Below are 22,484 nucleotides of genomic sequence, written 5' to 3' on the forward strand. Positions count from 1 at the left end.
TACTCTGTGTACAGTGTGGAGTAATCTGCCCCTTCCAACAAGAAAGAACATTTGTAATCTTTCAGGGCAAAAGGAGTTATAGGGGTACAGAACTTGTCACTTCTGCCTTCTGTGCTTGGAAGCCCATCCCTCAGAAACTGAGCTCTGTATAGACACTACCTTTATTAGATGTATCAGTGCTTCTTGAAGCTGGGACCTGCTGAGAACAGTAGGAGGTGTAGTCTGAATTTCTGTTGTTCCAAGTGTTAAAGGCGAAGAAGAACTGGCTTTATTCTCCACTTCAGTAGCTTTTGTAGCTGATTGCTGAAACACACTTGGAGACAAGAGCACTGAAGGCGTTACTGTCGTTGTGGCTGTAACAAACTGTGGAGGTGCAACCTGTAAAAGAACAGAAAATTAATAAGCACTGTGTTCAGTAAGAATGAATGATGCTGTAAAGGCTGGAGAGATGAGCATAAAGAAAATGAAATAAATTGCAGCCACAATTATTCAGTCAGATGTTGAAGAATAGTTGCTCTTAATGAAGAAATATCTACCTATGAAGATCAGTATCAACAGTACTCATTTTCAAAGCTGAAGAAGGTAGCAGCCTTGAACATTCTTGTATGCAGACTCCTTCCTACTCATGTGGTTGCTACCTTCCAGAATTTCTGGAACATAACACATACAACGAAAGTTGAGCTTTTCACTTAAGTAATCAAAGGAGCCTATGGCTGTTTTGCAAATTATTATTTTTCTTAGGAATTTTCAGAAAGACCAGTCCTGCTTCCTGCAGCCCTACTTCTATGGTCTCCCACAAACACTTTACTTCAAATTTTAAGTGCATCTCCAACAAATTTAAAGAGACTGCTGAATAACAATTAAAACATTGGAGTACACTGAAATATTCTCATTCTGTTTTCCCTTGGGGGGATGTGGGATGGAAATATTTTGAGGACCATCTTCCCACCTCATCATTCCACAGTTCTGTCTCCATTTCATTACAAAAATCCACATACAGCCTTAACCACTTTTCCTTTTAAACATAAATTGCACATTTATAAGGCTACTACATTTGCATCAACTGGACACAAATAAGCATCTGCCTTCAGTTAACTCTGGCATGTCCTGATAACTGCAATCATTACTCAGGATGATAATCTATGTCTTGCTCAGGCTCCCAGGATGACCAACATGGTGAAAAAAAAAAAAAGAAACAAGCCAATCTCACTCCAAAGAAAAGCAACACTAAATGTGATTTGTAAAGATGTTTGATATGTCAGCAGAAAGAGTTCCCCTTGGATAACCAAGGATCTTCAGAGGAAAAAGCCCTCCGAAGCCATCTGAAGTTAATGTGTGTATAATAACATCAACAACAGCAGAACCAACGAATTGGTTTTCTTGTAGTCAAAACTGTGAAGACTCACAGCGTGGGATTTCAGCTGAAGACAATGTGTTTAAACTGACAGTTTACTATACAACATGCACATGTTTCTTAAAATTCCCAAATCCATATAAAATACTTTTAATTCGGGAATTGTTTACTAACTGGGTCATGAACAGACTGTAGAGCTTATCTTCTAGCAGGCCAGTAGCTAAAACAGCATTTTACTTCCAGTAGGGTCATTTTTTTGCCTTCACAATCAGATCTGGGCATGCTACTAAAACTGCTTTCATGGAGAGCAAGTTTGACAAGAATGAGGCAAGAGATCTGAAAAAGGAGTGGGTGCATAAGGGAAAAGTAGAATTAAAATACAGATGGTGTCCTAAAATGAATACATAACAAAAAGATAATTAAAACATTCTCGAACACTTTACTGTTACCAGTTATTTTGTAACTGCAACTTGAAACTTAAAATTGACATTATTTTAAACTGTTACCCAAGGCAGTTCTAAGAACTTAAAATTGTTTTTAGATTGCTAAAACTTGCTATTACAAGTTTTGCAGTAACAAGTGTTACTCTTTTTTTCTTTAATCTTCAATTTTTTCTGCTTTGTATCTTTTCATACAATACAAGGTATCTCAGGAAAACAGAGACAGTAAGGCAAGGATTGCATTTTAAGCCTCTGGGGTGCTTAAGGTTGGGCCAAGGCTAATAGCCCTACTACAGTATTATGGCACTAATACTCCCTGCTTGCAACATTAAAAAAACTCCAACAGTTCAAATGGTGCAAACTCAGTGCAAGGCTGTGAATCCAAAAATGTGTTTCCATTTCTGCATTAGAACCAACAAGAAGAGGGACTATACAAGAGCACCACACTGACAGGAGCTCCCTCCCCCTTCCTCCTCCAGTACAGTTCTGTTTCCCAAGAACTCTACATATGGTCAGTGGGGCAGTGACTGTTTGAGATATCAACTGTGTACTGCAGCTGTTTTTTTTTCCCCTTTCTAAGAAAACCAACGAACAATTAGCAGAGGTACTTATCCACTTACTTGACTTGCTTTAGACAAAGTTTTTGGCTGTGGAAATACTTCTGATTCCTTGTTTTGTTGTACACTCTGAGTTAAAGAAAAAAAAAAAAGCAAAATTCACAAGTTACCATCCACAGCTCAATTTCCAGAGGTGGTTCTCTGTTTTTAAGAAAGCCACAAAAATGCAAATTTCAGCAGATTTTAGACACAATTAAATCAATTTTGTAAAACTGATATAATCAATGGGAAGCTGGAAAAAGAGGAAAAATCTCAGTTTAAGTTTTATGCTTTCAGTATTATGGCAAACCTATAAAGCCCCATTTCTATGCAGCCCACAGGTACCCCCAGAAGTGGGTCAAAACTGAAGGAGTACAAACACTCAAAACAAAATAATCAGAAAAAGGAAATTGTTAACTGTACACTGTCAAATAAGGAACAGGCTAGACTTCCACCACATCAACTCTCATCACACTCTCATCCCTTCTCAGATGCCCAGCTCTGTGCAGTGCTTTTCTGACACGAGTACAGATGAAATCTTTAGGACTTTTTCACCCACTAACAGCACCAGCTTGAAAAACCTCCTGCTCTACAGACAGGTCTGTCACTGACAGCTGATGCTAATGACACAAAACTAATGGAATTGGATTTCTAACCTAGCCATTCAATCAATATCACATAGTGGAAGTCCTTCATTATCTTCAAACAGCTAATATATAACAGCACATTTTTCAAGGGAAAAATACATGTATTCTAAAGCTTCACGGATATCAAAGCCCACAGAATACCTGAAGGGGAGAGATTATCTTGCTGTTCAAGGCTGATGGCTTACTGTGAGATTCTTTGAAGCTTTCTGGTGTTGCAAGTTGCCCAACTGAGGCAGAGATGTTTGGTGTTAAGGGAGTCTTAGCGAGAGACTGCTGTTGTGTTTGGTCGTGCTGTGGGGTCAACCTGAGTTTCTGGAGAAGATCAACACTTGCATGAGATGCATTTGAGACAGTCCCTGTGTTTGCTGTTGTCAAGGGTGCTATGAGCTGGCTTTGGCCAGCCATTAGATTCTGTGGAGCGTGGTTCACTTCAGATGGCGGCTGATTCACCAGTGGGGATATGGGCTTGGCAGCTTGCTGCATAACTTGCATTATACTGTTGCTTTGTTTGAGGCCAGGAAGCATCTGAGCAGGGGCAGCTTCCATTGTCGAGGCTGAATTAAGAACAGGGCTTAAACGGACTGAATAGCTTGAAACATTTTTCATATCAGGCTGGGAAACTGAAGCTGGAGGTATTATCATAGGTGTTAAACAGTCCTGCTGATTGGCACTGGTTTTAATGCTCGGACTTTCAGATTTCCCCAGGGATTGTTGCATTACTGGTGACTGGTCAAAGGAAAAAGGCAAAAGCAAACTGTGCTGCTCTCTGGCAGGTGTGTCTGTCTGCAGCTTCTCCATTCTCTCTGGATTGGGATATGGAGCTGCAGGCTGTTCCTTTTGTACAGAGGTTCCAAACAGTTCCTCCAAAGTCAGGTGCTTCTGCCTTGACTGAAATGGCTAAAAAGAAGGGAGAAGGAAGTTTTCAGTTTAGAACTAGACATAGCACTGTGCAGATCACACAGTCTATTACAAATTCAAGGAAACTATGAGAGACAACTAGGTCAAATGCATATAAAATACAGTTTGGATATTAAGGGTGTCCTATTCACAGGAATTTTGAAATTTATTTAGTGAAGAGGAACATCCTGGCTATGTATGGTTTTTCTTTACAGCCGTCTCAGGATAGTCTGTGCACTAGCAGTCAGGGTGGGGGAAGGCTATGGACTGAGTCAGGAGCACAGCACCTGCCATCATCCATCAGCCCTAACTGCACAAGGCACTTTAGGGAAGTGGGGGAAAAAACATACACATGAAACAGTATTTACAGAGTTGGAAATAATTAAGTGGCCTAAAAGATGGGAAAGGAACATAGAAACCAGAAGCTGCACAACTGAACTAGCAATACATGCATAGACAGTTTTCCTTGCCCTTTTCATTAACAGTGCAGATATTACATATAAACCTAAACACATGTATATTTATATCCTTGAAAAGTGTGTATATATACACAGTTACATCTACCAGTACTTTAGTCTCTCCCAAAAATACACATCGAGCCTACATCACTGACATTGTATGAAAAATATGGTTTTAAGGATATCATCTTTTAATATTTGCTGAAAATATTTAAAAATGTTTTTCACTGAAGAGAAAAGAAACAGCTATTAACACCAGTAATCTCAAAATTTTCCTTTTTTTTTTTTTTTTTTTTTTTGAGGTTGCACAGGACCAGAAGTTATGTAAAACAGCTGGACTGAATTACAACATTCTGTTCAGAAGACTGAATGGCCTGCAGCACAATTCCAGTGTATTCTGATGGTATGTCTAAACAAAGATGCTACTTCACAATGACAACTACTGTACCATGACATTGCTCTGCTGGCTCTGATTTCCCTAGCACAGAGAACAGCAGCCAAGACACAGCAGCACAGGTGCCACACAAATAGCCCAACAAAAAACCTTGAGCTTGAAGTCACACTGTCTTGCCCAGGTCACTCATCTCTACTGTCATTGTTATTCAATTTTAGCTAGTTAAAGTCTGGCACCCTTTCATTTTGGGGCTTGGACATTCTATGGTTTATAAACCTTATTAATTATCTTAGGAATATTTTCCTAGAAAGTTGTTCTTTTTTCCACTGATCTTACTGTTCTGGAGACCTGTCCTTCAACCATAAAGATTCCATTAAGAGGAAAAAATCACTGTTCCAGATCATTTCAAACTCAGCTGTTCACTTCAGTATGATTAATTGAGCAGCTTTCCTTTATTAATACATTACAATAGTCAAGTAATAAACTGAAATCTCTACCATGCTTTGATCCAAATCAGACTGGATAGTCTCAAACATCAAGTCAAGTTTCCAGCTTGAAGTATAAAACACCTCTTTTGCTTTGTCTATCTCTGGTTGAGGTGTACTTTGAGCATATCATCAACTCTGTGTGTTTATGAAGACCTTTAGCAGCAGGGGCTGCTTTAAGGCCACAGGATCCCTTTATTTGATAGGAATAGAGTGCTACTGCTGCTGCTCAGAGGGTTTGTCCAAAAGTGATTTCAGGTAAGCTTTATAGGCCCAGCTCTGCTAATTCATGGTTCAGTATCAGTGTTCTGGTTCAGTTTTGCTGATTTCTGGCATGAAAGCATCTCATGATACAACTGATTTTAATTTTGAATTGCCAAGATGTGACACTTAACTACACAATATCATAGAGAAGACATTTATTTTTATTCCCAAATGTGTGGTATCTTTAGCATGAGATGAAGTTCATCAACATGCAAGTGTGACATTTTGGAGGGAATTTAGCAATCTCACTGTACTTAGCATATGCACACTATTTTTTGATTTCACTGGTCATCTGTTTTAATTAGATGAAAAATGTGTTTTTATAGTTGAAATGGAGTGTTTTTCCAGTAGTCTCTCAGTTGTCCGTGTTACTAAAAATGTGGCTCAGAACCAACACATTTGAGATATATTTGAACCCAGTTAACTGGCTTCACAGAACTATCACTTATGTTACCCAATTAATTTTTTCCAGTATCTCAGCAGCTATTATTTTAAATAGCTCAACAGAATTAAAAATATGACATTTTACATGTTCTATAAATCAACTTTCCCTGTAATTACTTCAGAGCAATTTGTTAGAATCTTATCTTTCCAGTTTTTCCTTTATTGATTCCTGTTCTGCAATTCCATGCACTGTCAGGAGAAGCATTTCAGCTGATTTTGTACAGTCTACATGGAATGACCCAAAGAAAAGATGTGTTTTGAAAGCACAGCCTCAGGTAACCCTGGTGCCAGGTCTCCAGACATGGCATGCAGCAAGCAGAGCAGGCTGCCAGGGGTCAGTCCATCACTGACCCAAAACCAGAGGTGCTGCTGAGGGGCTGGAAGGGCCGTGACAGAAAATAATCCCAGCAAACTCCCCACTCCTCATTTTAATTCATTAATTGTTACTACCCCACCCCTAAACCAGATTCCTGCTGCCCAGACCCAGCCCTAACCAGAACTAGAAACTCCTACTACTCCTCCAAACTACCTATTTTGTTTGCAAGTCCTAAGTGCAAGGTCGCCCACATTTTCCTAGGGGATTTCATCTCTCAGGCCCAGTGGTTTATTGCATCAGTGGACCATGGCAGGGAGAGGAGTTTTCCATGGGCCATTTCCGAGGAGCAGCAGCACTGCCCGTCCTGTGCCCACTGGGTGGCACTGCAAGCAGGCCCACTGCACTTCCGAGTTACAGGGAATTCAGTTACTGCACAATTTACTTACTTTTTTTTCTAAGTCTATCTCTAGAAAGTCTTGTATGAAGGCACAGCTCCCTCGTGCAGGACCACGGCTGTGGCTTTGAAGGCAGCACAGACCAACCTTCAGTAAATGTCTGAGGCACAAGACCAGGGCTTGAGTTCCTGAGTGATCACAGGGGCATGGTCATCTTTTCTTGCTTTCTACCTCTCCAAGTCATCCCACACATTACCACGGACTGACTTCTTCCAGAAGCCAAGCTGGCCCATTTAAGTATGGACATTCACAGTAGTGTGGACATAGCCTCTTATTTTCAAAATGCTAAGTCAAAAGACAGAATTTACTAGATACTAGTAAAGTCTTCCCACTCATTAGTCTGTTTAAAGTGATAATCGATGGAGCAAACACTGAAGGCATCTCAAGAAAAAAAGTCTATTTTGGTACCAAAACAAAGTACTAAATGAAAAAACTCCTTTATTTAGGGTTGGATGAAACATACCTGCTCTTGCACTTGTAATGAAGGCTTCTGTTCTGAAGGCTCTGTGCTTTCTGGCTTTGGAGGATTTGAATTTTGTTGCATTCCAGAACTTGATATAATACTTAGGTCACTGATCTGATTCTGAGGGGGAAAAAAAGAAAAAAAAATTAATATAAATATATGGGTTTTAGTCCACATTTACCCACTATACAGTCCTGTTTACATGGCACTTGGACTGAAATACAGATGATGTACAAAGCACTGATTTTTGTAAGACACTGTGGAATTCAGAAATCTTAGGAATTAAAAATCATACCAAGACATCCAGAATCTGATATGCACTCATAAAGCTTTTACTCTTTATTATTACAAGAAAAACAAAAAGAAAATACAACTGGCTTTATACTTTTTCATCAAGAAAGAAAATTATAATGTTGAAAGAAAATGAAATGAAGAAATGAAATAAAAGGTGGGCTTTTCACATCCTATATCTGCACTGGCCACTAACAGAGAAATTTGCTACACTTCATTAAATCAGGAACCCAAACTAGAACTGCTTAGGAAAAAGAAATCCAGACAGAAGTCACTCTAAGTGGCTGGAAAGAGAGCTTGTCACCGACTTATTTCCACCAGATTTAACCAACCATCTACATCTATTTTCAGGTGTTAATTTGGTTTTCTATGAACAAGACAAAACCAGGCAAGAGAGTTGTATTATAATACAATATGTTCACAGATGGTGTTGACTTTCATCTTTAATAAACATAAAAATAAGCAAATATAGATATTACCATTAAAATCACCAGTGAAAAAAACCAGACTGTAGAATAACCCAGCTTTCAATGCATAAAGTACATGTTATGCATATGACAGAGCTCAACCATTGACACAACACATGATGATTGCTCTGGTATCTTACCCAAAGCAGTAAAATATGGGTTAAACTTTTTAGCTGCAGATTAAAAAGCAATCTGAGCTTTATTCTTTTGTTTTCAATTTCTAATTGAAAGCAATAAATACAAAACCAAGCCTTTACATTGTGATTTAAGGACAGAGGAGAGAAGCAGACTCTCCCATCTTTCTGACTTTTAGCCACTAACTTGAAGGTCAAAACTCTTTGTGCCTGAAATGCTGGAGGACTTTTAGTTATAAAATCAGGAAAGGCAGAGTTTTCTTTTCACTAGAGGATAAGCGGCAGTATGTTTCCCTGCTCATACTGAAATATACACACAAAACCACACTATAAAAAGCATCCATTCACTTCATTAAAAAAAAAACCTCAGAGTTCATTCATTTTCACATATGGGCTTGATGTAGTGTGTACTTGAAGGATTAAGCTGATTTGGAATCCTAGATTAAATCACTCAGACCTTCATAAATCTCTTTTTCACTCCCTCTGCCCCCTTCTCATGCTGACACTCTGCCAATCTCATGTGGGCTGCACACAAGGATTACTGTATGATCCATCTGGAATGTACCAGGCAGATAAGTACTTTCTGCTCCTAAATACAAATTCAGGCATAATTACCAAGTACCACAAAATTATTCAAAAAGAATTAAGACAGGAAAGGTCTCTCAAGAAGCCATCTTCAAAACAAGTTGGTTACTTCATCAAGTTAACATTGGCACACATTGGCTACAAGTTCCAAAATTAATGTGCCAGGGTTTTGTTGTTAAAGCTGAGGTGGTCAACAGAACCTTCTCCAAAGAAGTTTGCTTGAAACGTGACCAACATTGTTCATTACTGCTTTTCTGACAACTGTACACAACTACAATCACAGCAGGCTCTGATGGGATCACCACAAATAGGTTCATTTATGGCTCATGCGTTCTAAAAATATCAAGAAACAAACACACAAACAACAACAAGAAGAAATGAAGATACAACTCCCCCCAGTTTTTAAGTAGCTTTGCTGTAGCCCATGCCTGCCTACTTCACTGTTGTATTATTGGCAGCACAGATGTTGACTGTCCACTAAAATATCTCCATACCAGTTCCTGTTCATCAGAATTTTACTTGTCTACAGAGCTTCAGCCACGATGTTCAGGAACACTGTTTCTAGCAAAAGCTTTTCAGTAGTCTCACATGAAAAAGATCTGAAAATTAGAAGAGAAGCTGGAATATCCCAAGCCATCCAACAGCCATCTGTTGGAAATGTGTATTATCCAGTACTGCAAGGACAAAGAGGGAAAAAGGCTTCATCACACCCAGGAGGGCACTACCAAAGCAGTGGATTCTTGTGGGATAGGTTTTTTCCCTTCTTTGCAAAAAGACTTCAGTTTTTTCAAATCTGTCTAAATTGATGCACCACTGAAAGATGAATCATGCAAGTTGTGATGTTTCCTTCTGTAATCTTACAAAAGCTGCTACTTGAACAATGCTGGCCTTCATACAGAGACACCTCTCCCCAAACAGCACTGATACACATTCAGAAGTAACTTTCTTTTCATCTGTATTTTAAAGCACTGAAAAAACATGAGAGTGATTTCCAGAAATTAGTATCTAGCCTGGGTCAAAGATACTGTATTGTTTGTCACATTGAGCTGACCTCAATGTACTTCAGACAGTGACAAGGTTTAATTCACATGCTTACTCTTTTCTCATCATCCCCCATTGTACTGTAACCATCTAGAATCCCACAAAGACTCAGATCCCAAGTACTCAAAAGAATTCTGCTGCACAACGAGCAACTCCTGGAAGGAATCAAGCACTGTACAATGTGCTCCCTCTTCTCCCACCAGCACAGCCACAGAAGCCACACCATGGTTCTGCAATGCAATACTCACACATTGCTTTACTATGGCACATTCCTGTATTATTATACTGGGGAAGAGGCGTGTTCAGAATCTCTGTTTCCATTTTTGGATCTCCCACACATTACCTTTATATTCATCCTGCACGTATGAATTTGGTTCTCACGACTATATAAAGTAATTCTTTCCTAAGAGAACTAACATTCCTCATTATGTAACCTTGTGAATTTAACACTGGCAAAGGATAACATACTTTTCCTTCTGAGATGAATTAATTTATTAAAAAGACAAACAGTAGACAGGACAGAAGAAATAAACTGGAGAACAGAAAGACAAGGAACAGTATTGTTACATTTAGTCTACAGCTAATAAGAAATATGCTTCATAGAGTCTACAAATGTACTGAATGACTCAGTCTCTAATACCACAAGACATCTTTTGAGACTAAGAAGAAACAGATGCTGTTGGGCATAATTTTTATTTGCTATTCCCAGAGACAAAATTTTCTCACAGCAGGAGAAATCATTGTAAAATGGGTCTACCCTGCTACACTTCAAGTTGGACCACATGATCAGGATTCAATCCATCTTGCCTGAAATCAGAGAATGTTTCCTAGTACAGTGTTCCTGAGGGAGGGAACAACACATCAGTCTGAAAACAAGGCTGCTGAAACTATTGCAGAGACTGCCCACTCTTTAAACAAAGCACAGCTGATGTGCTAAAAACTCATTTCCAGAAAAGAGACATTTACTTACTCGTTCATATTCATCCTTGGCTTTACTAAGCATTTCCAGGATGTCAATGGGCCTGTTTTCATTGCAGCCATTGGTCCTGCTGGGACTTTTTCTGTCCTGAGAAACTTGCTGCGATCTCTGAGCTTCTTGTTCAACCACTCTGTAACAGGAAAGGAGAAACAGGATTTAAAAATTTAACTAGAGTTAACATCTTGCAAAAAGCAGTGAAGAAAAATGTGCTCTCAGCACATTAACCCATTTTTTCTGCCTGAATAAGAGCCTAACACACAGTTGACCAAAGTTACACACGTTTTCATCTGCTACAAGGTTTATGCAAGTCAAATTGTCAAATGGTCTGGACGATTTATCTCCCATTCACACAGCACTGGTCTGTCTCTCACAAAGTTTGCCCACAGTAAACACTACTTCTATAAAACTCTCATGTTTAGACATTTTTACAGTGAAATATGTGGACATCCAAGCATGTGATACACAAAAAGCACATGTATTATACCACAGACTAAGATACAATTTTTTCTCTTTACTTCCTAACATGCATTTTTCCAGATTTAGCCAAGTCAAGCCATGTCATTCAACAAAATCTATTACCAAACAGTTCTAGTTTAGGATGAGGCCTACCATTATGCAACAAACAGAGACAGTGGGAAAGAAGAGAGCTGGCTCATACCAGATATATCTGGAATCAGTCTGCAAGAGGACTTAGAGCAAGTTACCCCTCACACCCCCACCTACGCCTCTGGAAAAAAACATTAAACCATTTCCTTCTCAAGCTGCCCTGTAGTCATTCCAATTACCTGCATTTCCTCTGGCCTCTGGTATCTATGGTTTATTTACCACTTCTACTCCACCCCTGTCTGCCTCAAGTATCCAAAACCTTCAATTTGAAGGACAGGTAAGAGATACAAGAAGATTATGTGTACCTGGTCATTTCAGTAATAAAATAAAAGCAGCATATACTCCTAATCCATATGCAGTTCACAAGATATACATGGCTGTGCAATGCGCTAAAGCTTATCCTCTTGAAATAAACACACACCAGCCTGTAATCCCTTCTTTTTTAAGCCTGCATTAATCAAATATGTTAAGAAAAAACAAGCACTGTAAACAGGGCAGAGCTCTGGAGCTGGCATGCCACTTGAGAACTCTCATGCTGTGGAACTGATGGCTGAGGGGGGAGCCAAGAGGTGCCATCACAACAATCACAGAAAGTGTCAATCATTCCAGCCTCCAGTTTCTTTGGGTCAGTTAGGATTCAGGACAAACTCTAGATTTTATAGACTGTAATTATTTATATGCACCTCTATGTTTACACTTCTGAGGAAAAAAATAGTTCAAGTTTTGGAACTTTCTTTCCAGTGTTCTAGCAACCAAGCTTCTTTACTTCACTAGGGTTTAGTTGTGTTTAGTTGAAAAAGGGTTAGATTTGGCTTTTAACAAGTCGATGTGGCTTTCAGAATTTGTAATCATACAAGCTGATTATTTAACCAGCTTCTGATTATTTCCAGCCATCTCTGTAAGCAGCAGTCACCTGCAAAGGTAACTCACAATAGGGAGGCAAAGGTAACCCTGACAATTTTCAAGAACTGCAACATGTGCTTGTTTGGATGAAGCAGCTCAATACTCCACAAGTGTTTCTATGGTGACACCCTGAGAGAACATTTTGTTCCAGCACCTCACACAGTCACCCAGTCCTGGCTTAGGACCTCTCTAAACTCAACTCCAAAACTAAGGATGAGAAAGAGCAAGGCAAGAGAATCCAAATGCTTTGCTGAGATTTTAAGTGCTAGCATAATTGTATAATAAAAAAGAAACACTTCAGTTAAAGGGAAGATTCTGGGCAACTGAAGTCACACAAGTGCTGCCTGGCAGGCAAAGCAAAGGCTTCACTCTTGAGACCCTCCTTCTGCCTTAATTAGTTGGCTCAGAAGGTTTCAATAAAACATCCTCCCATGAAAACAGTACCATTGATCCCACAGCAAAACATCTTCAAGGAGTGCATCCATTTCACAGAAATGTTTCACAAATTTCTGAGAAACAGTTCATAATATTCTTCTCTTGTTCATGATGAAGTGCTTGTTACCTTTTTAAAGTTTGCTTTCTTTTTGAAGAATAACAAATTCTCATCTAGGTAATTGTCTAATAGCTCAAACTCCATATTCTGTCTTGTGCAGGTTACATTTCAATGGTGGTGATGAAATTAAATTTGAAACTTTATCCCCAGAATTCTGAGATACTGTCCCAATTCTAGTCTGCTGCCTGTATCTCAGAAGACACTTTGGGTCTGACTGTTGAAACAGGACAAAACAAGCTTATAAACTAAGCTTAAAATAACCCTCCCTACAAACTCATAGGTCAGAATGCAATAGTTTTCTGAAATATCTGAAGCCCTCCAGTTTCTGTCCTACTTCTTCTAGAAAGGTCAACATTCAATCAATCAAACAATCAATCATCTTAACTTGACACAAATTAATTGTTTCTGAAATCAGGAGTTTGATGACTCCCATGAAATGTTTTTATTTCAGAAAATTCTAGAATTCTTAAAGAAAAGAGAAAAAAAGATTTCTGTAAATCAAATACCTAAATACCTTTCCTGGGGGAAAAAAGTCAACTAATGCAAATGTGTACACTGAGCATGCTCTGTGTGCAATCCAGGATTAAATCTTTTTTAAGCAAGGCCTGCTGTTTCTTTCCATTGTATCAGATAGTGGAAGAGGCACACATTCCTTCAGGGATGCAGTAGCTGTTGTGATGGTTTGTTGAAGAATATCTGCAGTTATAACACTGAAAATATACCTGGCACAACCTCACAGAAGGGCAGGGGGAGGGAGAGAACGTAAGAAGTGTAATCTGTGATTACAAAACCTAATTTACTTTTCTTTTCAATGATAAGCCACCAAAATATAAATGGATGGCCTGCAATCTTGTTAACTCAGTCTGGCACAATAAGGTCAAGTCAAATGCAGGGAAGAGAATGCAAATCTCCTTGAAACCTTTTATGGTTATGTTTTTAAAGTGCTGAGGTACTATAAAGGCAGCACTCTTTCCTATCAATGATTAAGGGTGCAAATCCAAATTTCCACCCCAAAGACAAAAAATTAAGGAACAAAATTAATACTCTTGGAAGAAAATGTAAATATTGCAATCCAGCAAAAAGGGCAAATGTGCTTTAGGGACTGCTGTGCCATGGCTAGACTGATCTGATGGCACTTTTTAAGATTCCTGAAGTATCTGTAGCCCATCACTTGTGCTACAGTGACCAGACCAGTTTAACACCAAATGGACACAAGGTGTCTGAAAGTTTGCTATCTGAAACTTAGATCTGCACTGTAGAATAAGAATATGGTAGAGTTTGAAGGGTTTAGCTCTCCCTCACACTTCAAACATTAATCTAATGGTGTTAGATCAAAGAGTGCATTAAAATGAGGAAGCCATGTCCTTCTCATGCTCTGTTTATACAGAGGAGTGGCAGTAGATGTTTTGTTATTTGTTTTGGTAACAACATCCAAGTGTCAGTTTCACACAATTGTTTTCCATTATTCCTTATAGTTAATCCTTAGATATGGACAAACCAAATAACAGTAAGAAGTCCAACATAACTGGGAAGAAAAAAATAGAAGTGGGAAATGGGGTGATCAGGATGAGAAAAAAGAAAAAGAATTTAGAAAGATCTTGATATTAATATCTGTCATTTGTGTTCTCTCTCACTCCTTCTGTGAGAAAATAATAGTAATTAAAAGCAAAAATAAGCCACACCAAACCCCCTACACTAAGAAATTAGAATTCAGCTTAAAATGTCTATGTTGTGACTAGTTTCCATATAATAGTCTATATTTCTGTGTATTTAAATTGTGCAAGTCTTCAAGATGGCCTGATTGGCAAGCCATGACATGCTGCTGAAGGCATGCAAGAGATAAGAGGGTTCAGGAAAGCAATGTGATAGTGAAGAGGAGCAAAGCTGAGCTTGAGGGATGAGAAGATACCCTGGGCAGTACATCTACATTTTGCATTTTAGCAAGAGTAACTACCAAAAAATCCAGAAATTAGCAACACCAAGCTCTTATTATTTCACAGTTTTGCTTATTCTCCTAAACCCACTATAATTCTAGAAGATTCTACCTAGTTTTCCTACTATTCTCCAATCTCTTCACTTTAGTCAGGAATAACAACTAAGTCTTAAAAAACCCAAACAAAAAAATAGTTCACCACAAAACTAACCAAAAAAAACCAACTATCATTTATTTCATTACACTTTCTGCATTAGAAAATCTTTTGCCAGCATCCCCACACAAAATAGAATGTAAAATAATAAACAGTGCTCATACTTCCTTTATTTGAAGAATGCCAACTAATACTTCAACTCCTTTTTTTATCACTTAACTGAAAATATAATGCTGCAGTTTTTTTAAAAAACAAAACTATAACTTCCACTAGTAAAAAAACTTGTACGAGCAAAAATGCTGCATTCCTCCATTTCAGGAGAGTGAGGAAAAAATCAGACACATTTAATAAGTTCTAAAAGACTTACAGAATAATAAGGCCCCAGTACTTACTTAGCCATGAGTTTTGCTATTCGATGACAGTCGTTCTTGTCATAAAACCAAATACTGTAAATTGACACTAGAAAACAAGAAAAAAAAGAAAGTGTAACACACAAAAAAAAGAAAAAAGTAATTAAATCAATAGCAAAAAAACCCAGTAGTCCATTAGATCTGCAATATATTTCCATCAATTTCCACTGAAATATTATGTGTCACCACCTACTATTTATAAAGTAATCAGAAATAGCACAAACATAAATACAACTTCAGGCAGGTTAAATGGAAGAACTACAGAATCTTGATACTGTTTGTAAATACGAGTGGAAGGAAAAATGAAGTTTTAACCAGCAGGGGCCTTCTCACGACAGCTGCAACCTCCTTTTTTGAATTACTGACTTTATAATTTAAACTAGGCCAAGGAATATCCATTTTAAAAAACCACTGATTTTTAAACTTGTCAAATTTGAAGACTAACATTAACATTTGAATTACAGTACAACAGTTCAGTCAGAGTCTCTCTGGAAGGTTCCCTCTCCAGAAGAAGGCAGTACCAAAGCTCCCATCACACTGTCACATTCATGGAACAGCTTAAAACTAAATTCATAGTGACCCCTGCTCTTTGAAGGTATCAAGGACAAAGCAATGAGAACAAAAGGGTTCCAGCTCAGCAAGACATTCAGCCTCATTCTAGCTTTTAGAATAAGTAAAATTCCATTGAAAGTTTGCAGAGTTGGAGCTCAACCACTGAGCCTTCATCAGAGGGAGAAACTTCATCAGTAGTGCCATGAGCTGCTCCTTCCCCAGCAATCCTTCCAAGGGGCCTTTACCCACACACCAGCTCATCTCCTCACTGCCCCCACAGCTGGACCAACACCACAAAGCTCCACAACTTTTTTCAGAATTGTATTGAATCCAGCCCACAAAGCAGATTATTTTAAATCTTAGTTCACCTATGAAGTTTGTCAAGGCATAAAGTGCAAGAATGTCAAAGGCAATTGGATACTTTACATATGTTACCATTAAAGTATTTTAATTTCTGAAAAAGACACTTTCAGCCTATTAAAACTCATCTTTATACTGCAGTTCATGTCAATGATTTTATGTAGCTGAAATCACTGATTATAAATACACTTAAAGTGAAGGAAAGGAATGTTAAAAAAAAATTACTCAGCCATTTCCAGATAGAGGTAATTTTTATTTCACAGTGAAATCCTTTTTTTTCTTTACTCACTTTTTTCCTTCTCAAAATAATCAAAAACCTCAATCAGAACTCAGTCAAAATTATGTCAAACCATGACACAGAGGGCAATTATTTACCAAACTTTCTCTGGCCCTTCAAATCACCCCAGGTGTACTTTGTTGGGCCAAAATCCTCAAGAAGTCCCTCATTTCTAGAACAATATCCTACAACAAACTGAAATTCTTGGCTTATCTTTCTTTTATTAAATATCAGCTGTATTAGTTTTGGTGTTTGTTTCTTTAGAGGTTCCAGCTTAAGTAATAGATAACAAAGCTTTCCAAGCCATAAACAAAGAAACAAATGCACAAAAGATATAAGCCAATAAAAAAACATTTCATACATGTAGCCAATGCTTATGAAATGCTTTATCAAACTTTGCAATTTAATACAACTGGATTTTTTTGCTGCATAGAAGCCTACAAAGTTTCCAGTTTGCTACATGACTAAAGAAGTAGCTCATGTTTTAGCACTGAAGAAAAGCTGTTTCCCTTCCCTGACTTCATTATCAGACAAACTGCCAAGAGGAGAAAGTTGCTTCAAAAGTATACTTGCTGAAGAAATGCAGATAGGGAACTTATAATAATATCTTAATGGGACAAATGATAAAAGTCACACTCAATTCTGCCAGAAACAGGCCTAGACAAGACCACAAGTAGATCCAAATCTCAATTTGGTGTAGAGTATCAGGCTTTTTTCCACTCTGTACCACTGGCAAGCAATCACAGGGAGTCCCTGCAAAACATTAACAATATTGTAAAGATGCAAAGCAGATTACAAACTAACTCAGGCATTAATGCAGGTACAGTCCAACAGGCTGGAATGTTTACCTTCCTCTTTCCAAGAGGCCTCATGTACTGCCAGTTCAGTTCCCTTCCCCAGAAGTGTGTATCCCCCAACACCATTACTACTAATATTTGATAAGTATTTCCTTATATATACACTGCACTTTCTTACATGTCTGCAGCTTCAATTGTGAACATCCTTATAGCACAGACAGAGTTGGTTCTTACCAGCTCTTTTTAAATATGTGATTTTTTTTCCTATACCCAGCCTAAACCTTAGCTGAACATTCCTATGTTGTCTGATGGCACCTTTCTACTGTAGTTCATGCAAGAGTTTCATCCAACAGAAGCCACTGAATTAAGTGACTCATTTTTGCATCCAGCTTTTGTACACTGAATGCTGGGCAGCATCTTTAGCAATCAAGTAACAGCAGATTGTAATCAGCAGCAACAAATCTTTCAGTAGGATTCACACTACATTTTGACACCCCTGAAGTAATGAGTAACCCATACCACAGACAAATCAGGTTTCATAAAACTAAAAGAAGTCATCCATTATCTTTATCTGTGTTCTCCTCTGACATACATCATTTTTGTTAGAAACACTGATCCATAAATATTTATCTAAACACCTAACACTCAACTCCTCTCCAAACTTGTCTGGATCAATCCTTAAAACCTGATTAAAACTGAAATGGAAAACCAAAGAGCTTTTGAGAGAACAGAAGGATTATGGAAGACTTCCTGCTCAAGCCTAACAGCTGAATAATACTAAAAGGAAGGTCTTGGACTCTTCTATAATCTGGATTAAGAGTGGGAATAGCCACTGTGAGACAGAAGCCTCATCTTTGGCAACATAAAATGAAGCTGCACACTCAAATTGTAGTAGCAAGAGGCAGCGTCCCCACCCTCACATTCCCATAACTTTGTTAACCCATTGTACAAGTGGCTCCTCTCCCTTATGTCAACTTGGGTACATTTTAGTCCACACCAGCTCTTTGATCCTGTTTCTGCATCAGCTTCACAAAAGGCCACCTGAGCATAAGAGAGAGCACAAACAAGAAGCTCAGGACACACAGGAAGGTAAAACTGTTAAAGTGGAACTGTGTGCCAGAGGAAGTGCACATGGACTCATCAGCACTGCCAGTTCTGGAGATTCCAGACACTGTCACTCCCTTCCCTAAAGCAGTTTAGCCATTTGTGCAAATGCATCTTTAACTCAAAGAGATGATTTGCTTAAAACTTCCCTCAATTATCTGGAAGAGCTGGTAGAAGGGAGAAAAAATTTTTATTTTACAGGTCCTATTTAGATGTTGCCATACAATGAAGCAGAACAACTGGAAGTGGAATCTTTCAAACTCTCGAAAGAAAAGGCCTTGTGTTTTGAAAAGCCTCCTTAAACGTAACCATGGAAAACAACCCGATCTCACTCCCATAAAGAAAAGCACATATATGCATCATTTTACACTTCAAATAGAGTTTAAGGCAAAATGACATAAAGCTCTCTTTTAAAGCTCATATTTCTTCTAGTAGCAATGTCAGCTGAAATGCCACCTCTCCTCAGTCAGTCAGCTCTAGTATCATCTTCACTGACACTCCTCATATTTATTTCCTCAATGTAGGTATTAGCCTGCCACACAGATTTATAAACCATTAGAATGAATGGAAAAAGTTCCTCCTTTCCCATTGTTTTAAATACCCAAGGCCATTTCACAAATATAGCTCACAGCACAATCCCAAAGCAGGAGCATGGAGTAATTCAGCAGGTGCCAAGTAGCATCCAAGCTCAGGAACACTTTAACAAACTGCCATCTGACAGCATTATACGGAAGGAGAGGGATTGCTGCTTTGCAACCCAAACCACAGAAGAAAACCTCTTGCAGTTAGAGTGCTATCCTTCAGGTCAAACAACATATTTTTAGAACTTCTTTACAGTTTTCAATCGTTCTTCCCCTCCCCCAGCTTGCATTGCTTCTTCTGCTATGAAGATATGAAGAACAGGCTCCTTTCTTATCTCAGACTAAACCACCGGGTTAATGTGCTTGCTGGAGAGCCAGGCAGCCTCAGCAATCACAGAGATATGTTACACTTAATGGAACATGTGTGATAACAAGAGACTTTCCTTACCAGTTTTGAAACCAGGCAGGAGCTCTTTGAAACACTTCTAATGCAACTCATTTCACTTTTGCTGTTCCGGATACAAGTTGTTTTTATCAATAATACAACAAGCCCAGAAGACAGCACTTTGTAACTGAGTTTTCCACTTAAATGTATCAATCTCTCAAAAATCCATTATTTTTGTATTACTAACTCTCACCTTGGACAGGAATAAGAAGCAAGGAGAAAACCACACCACCACAAACACAAACCCCACACTGAACAAGGACCATTTATTTTAATACCCAACTTTTATGCTAAACATCTGTCTTTTCAGCACCATGGAAATCAGCCTGCCTGACTTCCCAAGTGAACTGGCTTGGATTAAAAACCCTTTTAATCAAGACCAACACAACCAATACAAAGGAAAAGTTGTAAATGAGAAAGGCTCAGGAGAATCTTTCCTGCAGACTTTAAGAGGTAAGTTGACCATTGCTTAAAACTTTGACAGATTTTCCTCAATTATTAAGCAAACTATTAACTAACAGCTCCAGTTTCTCACATTACAGATTGAAGGGAAGTACTGAACTTCAGACTGGACTATTTTTACTGTCACTGGCTGAATTGTATGCATTTTTTAAAACAGAGTTTAACATGCTTTCCACAAAACACAGACAAGAGAAAACAAGCTTAGGTTCATTTAAAAAAAAATAGGTCAACAGGATTCAGTGTTTCATGAACAAATACTCTGAATACTCTAAAGAATGTGCATGTGTCCAGAGGGGAAGGTCAACAAGGATCAAATATACCTGGCAATACCTATTCCAGACTAAGAAATAATAAACAGCACACTAAGTATGAAATATCTCAAAAATTTTACCTTTTGAGAGTAATTCTAAATGTAAAATGTTACCATAAGTCAAACGATCTCTTTTCAATTTGGCACTTTTTTGATCTGTTCATGTTTGGACATATTTGCTTTCTTTAATTCTTTATAACAATAAAAACAAGCATACATTTTTTTCTATTTACCACTGCAAGTAGTGTAATTTCTCACAGCTTCTTAGTCACACCCTCTTATCATCTTTCCTTTAGCATCTTATTCCCACAAATAAATGCTGTAAGTTTTGGGGCAGCGCTATATCCAACTTTTCAGGTTTGATATTCTTTTGGGGCATGAACCATAAGAAGCCAGAATAATTTTGAGAACAAAAATTCTGAAGTGAGGGAAGATTGCCCATTAAAAGCTGAAATAAAGCTGGGATTGGGGGGTGGGGGGGAGCCTCACAGAATAATGAATAACAAATTGACCTAAGTGTCTTCAATTTCACTCAGAGAACAGCAAAATGTAGAGATAACAAAGGTACCGTATCACTTGGTCTGTTCTCCTTCCAGAATGCCCACGGAAGTTTCCTTCATGCCCCACCCTGCAAAAACGGGAGGACTCCCCCCAGAAGCTGTGAAAATCAGTAATTTCCCATAAGAATAAAACAGCAATTACCTAGGCTTGGTCTAAGAGTATGAAAGTGCCTCTGTGCAAATGGATAAAGTATCTCATGTCCACAGCTTAACAAAGTAAGTTCTGATATGCAGCAAACCAACAATTCCACTGTATAGGAAGAGTATTTGAAGAAATCAAACTACAAAAGAACAGTAAAACTCCACCAAAATATTATGATCTAGTATGACAGGCAAATCATTCTTACAGCCTCCAGCCAAGCAAAAATAATGTTTGTAGACTGCTTGTAAAGTTCCTCACTAAGTCGTTAGCAGCTCTTCATAGACTGGAGCAGGTTACTCACTGTCCTCGGAACAGCTCTTGTGCTGCTGAAGACAGACATGCCAGAGGTCTGATCTGCTGCGTGGAACAGATTTGGCCTTATTATCTACTTAAGTCAAGACAGAATTCCAGAACAAAGTGAAAACATGAAGTTTGTAAAACAGTAGTATCACACTCAGTTATAAATAATGTTGACATGGAACCTTCCCCAAATATGTGATGACTAATTTTGCTTTGATTGTCTTCTACTGTTTCTAGCATGGCCCGGTGAAGCACCAATCTCTATTTGTTACTGATCCTGTTACAACATGACTAAAGAGGCACAAGGTATTTTTGTCTCTGCCAAACAGCACTATTAACGTGATTTTAGGCTTCTACTGGATAGTCTGAGCCATTGCCCATCTGTAAGCTAAAGAAACAGAATCAGCAGTTCAGTCACTCAGCAACCTTAACAGGGCAACTTACTCATAAAGGGTTTCTAATGATGGCAGTAGGTTTCTTCAAGGACACAATAAAAGCCACTCTACAAGACACAGAGTTGTGTAAGAGGCAGCTTTCCCTTACACAAACTAGCAGTCCATCCTCTTTCAGTCATTAAGGGATCTCAGAAGAACTTCACCTTAAGTCATTAGAGACACACGACATTAAGCCCTTGGAGATACACGTTATATTAACCACTGGCTTAAAGCTCTGACTTGAATTAGATCAAAAAATGCAAAGGTTTTTCACGCCAGCAGGCAACTGAGCGGAAGTGGAGATCCTTCCGCATGAAGAGAACTTGGACGGGAATCCCCTGATCTGCCCATACAAATAAAACATACACATGTTGAAATTTGTCTGCAAATCCAAATTTGCCTGCAAATTCACAAATACTACGCAAATAGAGGCAAACAGCTTTTGCACAATTCAACCACATAATTTGTTTCCTAACTCTTTCAGAGGACATAAAATTTGGAAAACCTCGTGTAAGGAAAATAATCCAAAACAAAACAACTTAATGCAAAATGTAAGGGACTTAGTGGTGTGGAAATTAGAAGGAATAAAAAGCTTAGATGCCATTTTCAATGCTTTTAAACTTGTATTTGAACAAAGTGAGCACAAAAACTCATTTGCAGTTTATTTGTGGCACCTGAGAAAATAACTAATGACATACTAACTGCACTGGACATTTTCCATCTGCAATCACTGGAGACAGGATGGGGTAATGAAAGAAAGGATAGTTTCTGACCCAAGTATTTTAAAATGACAATGGGAAAAAAATAAGAGGAAAAAAAAATACTCTTGATTACTTCAGAATGCAATTCCCACATCCAGTCTGTAATTTTTCCCTTGCTCACCTTTGTATG

The 22,484-nt window shown here is 38.3% G+C and overlaps 1 protein-coding gene across 2 annotated transcripts in view; it reads right to left on the reverse strand.

Annotated features, from left to right (window-relative positions):
- The window catches only part of DCP1A (decapping mRNA 1A), a 32,233-nt gene that overhangs the window by 5,232 nt on the left and 4,517 nt on the right, over window positions 1-22,484 (reverse strand). The window contains exons 4-9 of one of the 2 annotated variants that reach the window (XM_069027703.1): window positions 15,252-15,318; window positions 10,702-10,840; window positions 7,214-7,333; window positions 3,179-3,934; window positions 2,415-2,480; window positions 160-378 (exon numbers count right to left, since the gene is read on the reverse strand). In XM_069027703.1, the coding sequence (XP_068883804.1) occupies window positions 160-378; window positions 2,415-2,480; window positions 3,179-3,934; window positions 7,214-7,333; window positions 10,702-10,840; window positions 15,252-15,318 (1,367 nt within the window). The remainder of the gene's footprint in view (window positions 1-159; window positions 379-2,414; window positions 2,481-3,178; window positions 3,935-7,213; window positions 7,334-10,701; window positions 10,841-15,251; window positions 15,319-22,484) is intronic. The other variant, XM_069027704.1, reaches the window with a different exon arrangement.

The sequence above is a fragment of the Aphelocoma coerulescens genome, chromosome 12 (genome assembly GCF_041296385.1).
Source record: "Aphelocoma coerulescens isolate FSJ_1873_10779 chromosome 12, UR_Acoe_1.0, whole genome shotgun sequence".
NCBI lineage: Eukaryota > Metazoa > Chordata > Aves > Passeriformes > Corvidae > Aphelocoma > Aphelocoma coerulescens.